The sequence below is a fragment of the Saccopteryx bilineata genome, chromosome 2, assembly GCF_036850765.1.
Source record: "Saccopteryx bilineata isolate mSacBil1 chromosome 2, mSacBil1_pri_phased_curated, whole genome shotgun sequence".
NCBI lineage: Eukaryota > Metazoa > Chordata > Mammalia > Chiroptera > Emballonuridae > Saccopteryx > Saccopteryx bilineata.
The window spans coordinates 231,828,360-231,840,233 of record NC_089491.1 but is presented as its reverse complement, the minus strand read 5'-3'; the positions used below and the strand labels follow the sequence as shown (position 1 = coordinate 231,840,233).

The 11,874-nt window shown below is 43.3% G+C and overlaps 1 protein-coding gene across 1 annotated transcript; it reads right to left on the bottom strand.

Moving 5' to 3' along the window:
* Nucleotides 1-10,820: 10,820 nt before the first annotated feature.
* KRTAP7-1 (keratin associated protein 7-1) lies at nt 10,821-11,505 on the bottom strand. Its single transcript, XM_066254973.1, has one exon. It carries the CDS (start codon nt 11,458-11,460, stop codon nt 11,197-11,199), a length of 264 nt encoding a protein of 87 aa, XP_066111070.1. The 5' UTR covers nt 11,461-11,505; the 3' UTR covers nt 10,821-11,196.
* Between the last annotated feature and the right edge of the window lie 369 nt (nt 11,506-11,874).

Genomic DNA, 11,874 nt, shown 5'->3' with positions numbered 1-11,874 from the left:
ACAAAAAAATGGCATTGTATAGGATAAAAGGATAAAGATTTGATCTAAAGCCAAAGATCAATTATGAGACTCCATTTAAATAAGTTTCTCTCCCACCTGCCTACCATCTAAGATACTAGCTTTGCCCTTCAGGGCAAAATACCCAGCTTTGTATCTGAGTAGTAATGGTGAATAAAAATTAAAATAGGGTGACTTTTAAAAACTTTAAAGCTGCAAATCGGCACAGACCTGGTGACTTGGAATAGCCCAGGTTTATTGGCGGACAGTGGCAGTGGTCAGGAGTCTGAGATCAGGGTGTAGGCAGGGCTGGTTCCTTCCAGCAGCTCTGAGGGGAGTGCCCGCTTCCTGGCCTTTCTCAGTTTCTTTGCGTCCTGTGTTCATGGGCTAGCATCCCTCCAGTCTCTTGCTTCTGTGATCACATCTCCTCCTCCTGACTCTGACACCCGTATCTTTCTTGTGGGGACTCGTGCAATCACATGAGGCCCACCTGAATAATCCAGGGCAGTCTTCCTACATCGGGACCATTCCCTTAAACACATCTGCTAGGTCCCTTTTCCCATGTAAGCAACATATTCACAGTGAACAGCTTTGTGGGCCCCTTATTCAGCCTGCCACACTACCTAACTCAAGCTACTGATGTATGTAACTATCCTGCCAGTGGCCTCGAAACTAGCCAAGTGACATCTCCCTCCTACAATCTGCTTCCTACAGCCAACATGCTCACAAAATGCATTTCTGGTTATAAAACACACACACACACACACACACACACAAATGCAGACACAAGTTAAAAATATTTCAATAAGTGTCTCATTGCTTGTAGGTTAAAAAATACTATTTTTTAATCTTTAAACTGAACGAAAAGCCCCCCACTTACTCTGCAGAAGCCTCCCTGACTGACTTGCACGTCTTTGAATGCATCCTGCTTCTTCTCATGCTCAAGCCTAGACACGCACTGTGGGCTCCACATAACATTATCTTTTCTTATCTCCCTTCCTTCGTGCTGACCCGCCTTCAGATTCCAGCTTAGCACTTCCATTGGGAGGTCTTTGTGCCCCTCAACCCCCTGACTGTATTAGCTAAAGTCCACCTCTAGGATGACGCAAGGCCAGCACCTGCCTCACACTGTAGCTCCTTTCACCGCTGCCTGTGTGACGGACATCCACCTCCCTAGCACACCTGTGTCCAGGAGAGCAAACACGACACCTCCAATCAGCCCTGATGCCTCGGTGCCTTGCTTACTACTGAGCACAACGTAGGTTTTCAGTACGTATCAGTTGGATGAATAAAAGAATGAATGAAAATTCTAAACCAGGCTTGGCCACTCACTCTGAGAATTGAAGAAGATCACTTTTCCAGGTCCCAAGTCATTCAATCATGAAATAAAGTAAATTGACTTCCCCGGACGCACCCCCTTAGCCATTGTATGTGTTGAACATCAACCTCACTGATGAGCCAACATTACACGGCCGCCTGCTCTCATTGGAACTTGGCCAGTTCAGTATGCAGCTACAGAGAGCTCTTCTGCCCACTGTATCCCCGCCCCTGCTCGGATACCCACATGGGCTCCCAGCTGCCATCCCTTAAAAAATGAAATGTAGTGATGAAATCACAGGAGAGAAAAGTTGAAATCTCCACAATCACTTCAGAAGTTTAGTCTGTACAAGAATCATTTGGGGTCCTTGCTTAAATGCATATTCCTGAGCTTCAGGTCTGAGTTGCTAGGACCGGGCTGGGGGCCAAGGAATCTGCATTGCACATAAGCTGCCCAGGCATCCCAGGAAAGTTGGTGCTTTGGTCATCCCGTTTGAGAAATCAGCAGTGTTTTATGGTAAGCTGTCTGAAGAGGTGTCATCTTTAAAAAAAAAAGCACACACAAAACTTAGAATGAGATGAATGTATATAATACTGCAGAGGGAAAGTGGACACCTTCTTAGCCGGGTTTAATAACCAGAGGGAATGCAACATTGTCATGGGCAACTTTATGCCCCAGGGGACATTTGGCAATGTCTGGAGACATTTTTGTTTGTCGTGACTGGAGGATGCTGGGTGACCTCTAATGGGTATAGAGAGGCCAGGGATGCTGCCAATCATAAGGTATAGAACAATACCCTTCTACACACACACGCACACACACATCTATTTATCCCAAAATGTCAACAAAGCCAAGGTGAAAAATGCCAGTCTTAAGGCAAGCTCACGTGCAGACACTCTACCCAAAGACATCACAGGCCAGAACTTGCTAACCAGGTCTCGGGGCTAACGTGACACGCACAATCTCAATAATTTGCTTTCTCAGCGCTTTTAGGGCTACGCCATGTTTGTGAGGCTTCCTGGTTAATTATCAGAGCAAGCTCCTAATTACCAACAGGGCTATTTGATGTGGAACCCGTGTGGTTTCCTTAAAAGACAATATGACATCACAACAATGCCTGCCCTCATAACAGGCTCCCCGACTCCTCATCTGTGTTTCACAAACAACATGAAAAAGTAACCCCAAGGAAGGTGCGTGGGTTTTGGGGGTTTTTGTGGGGGGGGTGTTGCTGCAAGCCCTGAGTCACAGATGAGTATCAAGGTCACATTTTGCTCATAGTGATGAAAAATGGAGGAGCAGAGGTCTACTCCGTGTGACAGAGGGAGCACTGGGCCGGGAACTGAAATTGTGTATATATTTAAAGCCCAGCACAGCTGTTAAAAGAGTAGAGAACAAGAAATAATGGTCTCATGCCCTCTCAGTGCAGAGGCAGACGCGGAGATGAGTCTTCACTCTTTGGTTGCCTTTTGGAAGGCTTGAGATCATGTCCTTCTGATGACCTTAAAAACAAAGTTTCGTGTTACTGCCAAGTCACAAATGGTGGCAAGCTCAGTCTGCTGGAAGCATCATGTCTCCAAAGTCTTTGCTGACCATTAATTCAATATAAAAATAAATAAACTTTAATTTAAGAATGAGGACCCCTATCCCCTATACTCCTTTTTCTTAAAATTTACAGCTGCTCATTAGGGATGTCCTGAAAATTCCACAGTGGTGATGATGTGCCTTGAATGTAGAAACTTCCAGATGGAAATGATGAGGCCCACTTGTAAAGCAGAATACTGAAGGGGAAGGACAGTGGAAAGGAAGAAAAGGTACCAGGGCACAGGAGTACAAATACTACTGTCAAAGACGATATCAGGAGCCTCAGAGGCAAATTGCCAGGACCGATTTGCTGTCTAAGAAATAACAGGGTATATTTAAAGGCAACTATAACCAATGCATTCAGCACTTCCATCAAAGATCCCAAGAGGTTCCTGTCTGACAGACCTTAGACGCAAAAAACACTTGCACCCATCTGATAGAACCCCACCTTTACAACTTTAAGTGCTTTCCCTCAGTCTTCAGTAGAAATGAAAGAGTAATAAAAATCGTTTTCCTGTAAATAGCAATAAAAAGTAGAACAAAAAGTAGAGGGAAGGGAAAATCATTTTTAAAAACCTTTTCCTTTTCTGCTGAAAATAATACCATTTCATCAACTCCCTCTCTTTTTATTTTTTGTATTGAGAAAGAGAAGCATTAATCTGTTGCTATAGGTGCACTGACAGGGGATCGAACCTGCAACCTTTATGTGTCAGAATGATGCTCTAACCAACCTCGCTATCCAGCCAGGGCCCATTTCATCAGCTCTTTAAAAATCGAGATGAGATACATTCCTGTTCTACTTCCTTTGGCACGAGAGTCACCGGACTGGGCCAGGGCGCAGACTTTACCAGCGCATCAGTCACCCGAGAATCTTGTCCAAGGGCCAAGTGTCATTTGGCAGAGGAGGGGCCCGTGATGCTTTATCTTGAACATGCTCCCAGGTGATGCCAGTGTTTCTTGTCCTCTAACAGTATATTTAAGTAGCAAGGGACTAGGCTTTTCTTTTAGGTTTTGAACAATTATATAAGGCAACAAAAGGTTTTCAGGCATCTGGGGGACAGCACAGGGGATAAAATATTGACTGCGGCACGATCCAGTCCTGAGGGACTTCCAGCACGCACATTACAGGGAGGGAATCGGGCCTGTCGGTTGATGAGGGTGAGAAAGCTACACAGCAGCCCTGATGGTGAGACAGAATGTCCCCTCCTTCCCATCCACCACCTCCCAAACGTAGCACCAGAGGGGGTCGGTTGATGACAGATGGAGACAGAACAAGACCACATGCGATCCTGTCTGAGAGTGGGTGAAAACAAGAGCTCTGTTCAAACCACAGCAATGTCCAAACACCACCTCAGTGACGGCCCCTCTTTGCCAGAGACAGTTGGTGTGGCTCCACCTCCTAAAAACACTGTTGAAACGCCCAACGCCTGAACGAGGCGCACTTCCTGAGAGTACCTGTGAGAGGCAGAATATGGCCCTCCAAAAACGTCACCGTCCAAGACCTGTGACTATGTCAGATTATCAATTAAGGCGGCTAGTCTCCTGGCCTTGGGAGAGGGGGGAATCCTGGATTATCTGCATGGGGCCAGTGTGATAAAAAGGGTCCTTAAAGTAAAACACTAAGTCAGGAGGGTTGGAGTTCAAATCAGGCAGAGAGATTTGGAGATGCCATGCTGCTGTCTTTGAAGATAAGGTGACCAACTTTTTTACAATGAAAAGGACAAAAAAAAAATTAAAGAAAATGATATCATAAATAAAAGAAACATTTTATTCATTGCAACAATAATACACTATAATATGATAAATGCATAATAAAACATTTGTAATATTATATATTGTAATTATGCTTACATGCCTATTAATTTTTAATAATAATTGTAAGAAAAAAGTACATATTAGATACAAATACATCACATGCAATGAATCGACTCTGCATTGATCGAATACGGACATTTACAGATTAGTCTTCTAATATCAAAAAGGAGGACATGTAGGAGCACAGTTTTCGAGGGAGGACAAACTTAAAAAGGACTGTCCTCCCTAAAAGAAGATGATTGGTCACCTTATAAGAGGAAGGACTGGGACACACGTGGGGGCGGGGGGCTTGAGAACGGGGACAAGGCAAGGACAAAGAGTCCCTGCAGAGCCTCCTCAGCAGTGCCGTCTACCAAAGCCTCGCTCTGAGCCCAGGACCCAGGGCTCCCACTTTAAACTCCTAACCTCCAAAATTGTAAGAGAATGAATATGTGGCTGATCTAAGCCACTGAGTTTATAGAAATGTGTTACAGACAGTACCCTGTCCAAAAGAGACCCCTGCCTTTTTTAATCCTCTCCAAAATCAACTAATTCAAGCCCAAACCCTAGAACCAGCCCCTCCCAGCACCCTCTTACTGAGACAGCCTGTGCCCTCTCATATTGCATGGTCCACGCTGTTGCAACTGGTTCACAAAACACACTTTGGTTGACGGCAGGTGTATTCCTGAGGGTCTTGGTCGGAGGGCTTTGACAGCGCAGTGTGAACACTATGATATTAAAGTAACGAAGCACTTTCATGGGATTGTGTTGATAAAAATCGCTGGCTTGAGCAAGGGGTCACTGGCTCAGCTGGAGCTCCCCACTCTGCCACTCCACCTGGTCAAAACACATATGAGAAAGCAATCAATAAACAACTAAAGTGAAGCAACTGCAAGTTGATGCTTCTCACCTCTCTCCCTCCTTCTCTCTCTCTCTCTCTCTCTCTCTCTCTCTTTCTCTCTCTCTCTCTTTCAAATAAATATATAAATTAAAAGAAATGAAGCTCATCACCTGAAACCAGGGTGCTCCACGGGACAGGAAGGCCTTGGGGAGGATCTATAGTTCAGGAGATGAATAAGGAAGACAGCAGCTAAGAACTGCGGGAAGTCCCATCCCCAGAGAAAGACATGGTGTGGAGACATAGAAAACAAGATGAGAGAAATTGGTAGTTCTATGAACCACACATGGATCTGTATCCTGACTTCTGTAAGCAACCACAGAATAACCAAAACCTCGGTGAAAGAGAGCTGTAGGACTGGATTTGTATTTTGAGAGATGCTCACAGTCTGCCCTATGGGCAATGGCTGGGGACTGCCTGGCAGACCAGGTGGGCCGCTGGGGTAGGAAGCCAAGTATGAACTGGGGCAGAAGTTGGGACTGAAGATCTGCCACCATTTCTTAGAGACGGCGAGGTGGGACAATCAAAGGGACTGGTGTCAATGTCAAGGTCAAGTATGGCAACTAATAATTATTAAAATGTATAGGGCAAGCCTATGAAAATACTGGAGGATCTTGATGACCTCAATTCGGGTCCATGGGCAAACACAGCATGAAACTTCGGCTTCTGTTACCTGAGGGAGAACAAAGAGCACGGATGGAATCAGAAGACTTCAGCTCGATACTTGGGCTCAGGTGTCTGTCAGTCTTCTTACCTGGCCAACATCTATCTGCCCATGTGGGAAAATTACTTAATTTCCATCCATTTCCTCATGATCGTTATCTCTAAAACTAGTTGTCAGACTCAGATGAAATGCTATGGAAGTATGATGTAAAATGTAAATGACCTCATGACCAAAGCTACAGTTATTAATGGCCTGGCAAGTGACATTAAGCAAAGATGCACCCCTGGTTTTAGAGTGAAGGGACTGACCTAGAGTCAGCATGACCTTGCTTCGCTAGTTCTTGGAAACTTTCTGTACAAATAACATTATACAGCCTCAAACAAATGATTGAATTTTTCAATACTGGCTTCCTCTTCAGTGATATGAAAGAAAATGAAACCTACCTCAAAACATTGTTATACATTGTTATACAAACAAAGAGTGAGATTATCTATTGCTGTGTCTGTCGCAGTCCCTGTAGGAGACGGAGACAGTTGTTGCTATACGTGATCTCACCTTGTTCTTCTTTAAGGTGTTTCCATTTTGGAGGTTCAAGGTGGCAAAAGACATACAGATTTTTCCTCTTCCTCCCCCAGAACCCACGAAATTATAGTGAAACCACAACAAAGAGAGAGGATTGGAGGGGCAATCTCAGTGGAGGAGAGATTGGCTAAATATCTGGACAAGGAAAGGGAGAGAAAAGAGACAAAAGGAGGAAGCCAAGCAGAACTTGGAGAGGAGAGGCTGCAAGGCAAGAGGGAGCCAGCCTTCCCTTCAAATCCCCGGAGAAGCGGGACTCACAACACTAAGAAAAACACCAGGATTGGGGCCGAGAAAGAGTTAAGGGGTGTTGCTGAGTATCTAGTGTAAGAACAGGGGCTATGAGTGTCGTCCCTCGAATTTAAAGCAAATGACCATACAGTCTGGCCCTTGAGGACTGAGCCTAAAAGTCAACCAGCCCTTCTCCACACTACCGTGAATTCCGCTGGTGGGTTAACTGTCCCTGTACACAGAGCTCCTGTGCAGCTTCTTCGTGTGGCGTACTAACTGTGAAAGAATGGCTGACAATGGTAGTGATAATAGGTGTAGCAGACGATAGGATAGAAATGAGGGTGTACGGCCCTGGTCCCACACAGTGAGCACACTGAACACCCACCTCCCAGATTCTAAGCACCAGTCCTCCCGTTCGGGACTTAGGGCTCCCAAGAGACATCACTGAGTCCAGGCTTGATGAAGAAAATTCAGGATGAGCCTGAGCTATCTTGTTGAGCCAGAAAGTAAGAAATAAATCAAATGCTATGGGGGTTACTTCTAAAGGACATAAGAGCCAGGATGTTCCCATGGTCCAAATCTGGGATAATATGAGCATCATAATTAATAACATTAATGGATATAACATATTGAGAAAAAGAAGGATCCACAAGTTCATAGTGATAGAAACACTGATACATATAACTGTGCTCACATGAAAATGGATGGGGGTGCCTGACCTGTGGTGGCGCAGTGTGTAGGGAGTAGACCTGGAACACTGAGGTCGCCGGTTCAAAACTCCGGGCTTGCCTGGTCAAGGCACATATGGGAGTTGATGCTTCCTGCCCCCCCCCCCGTCTCTTTCTCTCTCTCCCCTCTCTAAAATGAATAAATAAAACTTTTAAAAAAATTTAAAAAAATGGATGGGGGTAAGAGAAGTTCCTTTCTGATAGTAGAATGCCAACTAAGAAATGTAAAAGAATTTATAAAATTAGAGAATTGTGAGTGGATCCTAAAATCAGTGGTTGAAACCTGGAAAAGAAATAAGATAGTTTACATTTTGCCAAAGTATCAAACACAGATTATTAATTGCTAAGGCAGAAATAGCAACTTGACAGGCAAGAAACTTGGAGAAAACACTAGTTTCATCAAGCGATCAAAGATAACATGGGCCATATTTACATAAACCAACATATTGGACCCTCCTGTAATGGTGCACTATAAGGAATACAGCTTCTCTCTTTTATGGCATTTGTACAAAAAAAATGTTTAATATGAATCTAATTATGACACAAGTTAGACAAACCTAGATCAAGGGACATTCCATAAATAATTGGCTACCTTCTTCAAATCGGATGAGATCGAGAAAAAAAGGCTGAGAAACTGTGCAGGTTAGAAGAGACTAGAGAGACATACCTGGTACTGGATGAGGTCCTGAAGCAGGGGTCTCATAACTACAAGAGACATTACTGGGACAATTGATTAAATTTGAGTATGCAGTCTGGATTAGGGAATAGTAGTATTATTAGGGTAAATGGGTATAATACCTGCAAGTCATTCTGGAGTAGATTTGACTATGCAAATGCTGTGTCTATATTATGATTACTACATGCATAAATAGTATTGCATATACAGAAATAATAAATGTATTATTTCTATAAAGAAATATATAATATATAGAAATAGAGTAAGTGGTGCAAAATGTAAACATTTAATAAATCGGGCATGAGGACTGTGTACTGTTACAGCAACTTGTATGCAATTGTGAAATTAAGTCAAAGTAAAAAGATTATCTAATTGACAACAAAAAGAATTATGTATTCAGAACAGACAGTAAATGGTGACAATATCTGGACTCTCAAGGTCGGCAGAGAGCCCAGATCCCTGGCTCAGTACACGATGTCCCTGAATGTCCCACAAACAGATCCGGCTTCTACTGTGTTGGGTCTCTGTCAGTGAGAGCGCTCTTCATCCTCAGACAGCCCCCCTCACTCCCTCTGGCACAGCCACGCCTGTCATGATGTGGAACCCTTACACCCTGTTGGCATCCCAAACTTCCCTTCTATGCAAGTCTCCAACGCTGTTTACGCTGTGAATATATGTATCTTGGGGGGGGGGGGGTGTAGCTACAACTTGGGGCTGACAAAACTGAAGTATGCGCTGAAGATTAGATAATAGTGTTATATTAATATTGAATTTTCTCATTTTAATAATTACATTTTTCTTGTTCTTGGGGTAAGTGGGATCATAGACAGAGACAGATGACCAGATAGATAGATAGATAGATAGATGATAGATAGATAGATAGATAGATAGATAGATAGATAGATAGATAGATAGACATAGATACATAGGTTTCATTATAGGCTGTCTTTTATTTTGAGTCCTCAGAAGAAAATGACTAAGGAATATTTGTCTCTGGATAATCATTTATATCACATTGACTGGCATAAAATAAAAGTCTATTTAGTGTCCTTCAACTATTAAATTCAGTGCATTTAACTTCTGAGAGCAAGGATTATTTATATCTCTGTCCCAAAATCTTAGGGCAATGCTTAGTATTGTCGCCACTTGGTGAGTGTCTGCTAAGTGAGTCCCTCTTGAGGAAAGTCAGCTTCTCAGGTAGAATCTCTGTTGTAGGTTTTTATAGGCACAAAATTTGTAACCTGGTGTCCAGAGCCCAATAATACTTCACACATACCTAAATGAGCTTTACATTGGCCTGTACAATGTTTGCACCCATAAAACAGAGAGTTAACAAGTCAAGTCAATGAACAATTCCTGAGCATCTTCTCTGATGCATGTAGGGTGCAATAAATATTTAACACATGAATGAATTAGTCTTAATTCTAACAAAAAGTATTTGACTTCAATAAATCAGAGATGTCTCAGTGAGCAAAACAAAAACCACTTTTTAAATGCAGACTGCATATCATTTCAAGTGCTCCTGATGGCAACTGTCATTTCAAAGTATAAAAAATTCATGTTTAATGCAGCTACATCTATACCCAGAGGTAAAGAGGGTGAGAAACATAAAACCCACCAACCACAAACAGGGGAATAGTATGTGGTTTTAGCTGTTGTCTTCTCTTTATTGACCAGATCTTAGAAACTCCTAAAGACAGAGATTCATAACTAAGCGCATGGGGGTGACATGCTTCCAACAGTTCGTAGGGTTCAAAGCTCTCTAGAGCTGAGTTCTGTAAACAGGAGAACAGGGGGAAGAACCAAAACGGAATTGTCACAAATGAAAGGAGGAAAGAAAGATTTGCAGCGTTTGACAGCTAAAAAAAAAAAAAATGCTCTATACATAATCAGCATAGACAAACACTAACAATTACAGGACATTTGGGTTAAATTTAGGACATTTTAATGAAACTTTTAAAAATTGAAATCTCAAAATAAAGGGACAAAATGTGAGGCATCACCCTGCTTTTATGTACAGTCTGAAATGAGAATAAGGTTTGGTAAGAGTTGACCATGACGAGTAGAAACCGGTTGATGAGTTTAAAAGCATGAAAGCACAGTAAAAGAAACAAACAGAACACCCTGGCCCAGTAGTTCAGTTGGTTAAAGCATCATCCCCAGTACAGCAAGGTTGTGAGTGTTCAATCCCCAGTCAGAGCACACACAGGGGTCAACCAATGAGTGCGTAAATAAGTGAAACAACAAATTGGTGTTTCTCTCTCTCTCTCTCTCTCAATCTCTCTCTCTCTCTCCCCATCCTCTCTCTCTAAAAATAAATCAATAAAAAAATAAAACAAAAATATTTGGGCTGAACAAGTTAGATTTATTAAGAGACTGACAGCAGAGCCCTTCCTACCCACACCCACTCTGATGCACAGATGTTGGCATAAGATTTAATAATACATGAGCAGGACAACCAGAAGAGACAAGCCACTTGCTTCACTGCTGAAATTCAGGTGTGTCAAAGGAATACACCTTGCTTTCTCAAGCTGTAGGTAAGTATCAGTCCAGTATTTGATGCCTGGGTGATGCCTGGGTAACTCATCCAGCATCAGCAACAGCCAGATCTCTGTAAGAAGTCAGCAAGAAGGTGGAAGATGCATCTCCTGAGCACATCTGGAGGCAGGAGGACAGTCATCATTCTTCACATGGTTCTGAGTCCTGCAGTCTCCTGGAGCCCTGGGTCCCTCAGTAGGTGCTATAGCCAAAGCCAGAGCCCGAGCCCCACGGCCGACAGCAGCTGCCACCGTAGCCACAACACAGGTTGCTGGCATTGCTGCCGCCAAAGCTGTAGCCCAGGGAGCCGTAGCCATTGCATCCATAACCATAGTTCAGGGGAGAGCCCAGGGGTATGACGCAGTTCAGGGGGCTGGCTCTGAAGGTCCTGTGGAAGTTGGTTCCATAGCAAGGATAGCCGGGGAAGTAGCTTCCGCAGCAGAAGAAACGAGTCATGGTGGCAGGAGTAGAGGAGGATTTGAATAGGTTACGAAGAGCAAGGTACCTGAGTGGGAATGAAGATCTCCTCCTGCACGGGGCTTTTTATACCTCACATGGGAGGGCATGTCATGCTTGTCTAGACATCTTCCCATTAATTTGCATTAGTAACTCTAGTGTTTGCAAATAAAATGCATATAAAGAAACCCACAGACTCATTGCCCACATTTTTGTTGGCTTTTCTGTTTGCAAAGGAATGTGTTGTATCATCAAAGCCCGTGGCTGTCCTTGACACAGCTGAATTCTTTTTTCATCAGTGTCCATAGCTTAACTGCAATTCTGAAGGCATCATATAAGAACTCTTTAAATCCTGATTATAAACTCCTTGCCACTGACTAAAAGAGCTTCGGCATCAGTGTAAACACTCGGTAG

Coding starts and splice junctions, on each gene's coding strand:
- KRTAP7-1 (XM_066254973.1), bottom strand. CDS start 11,460: ATGACTCGTTTCTTCTGCTGCGGAAGCTACTTCCCCGGCTATCCTTGC.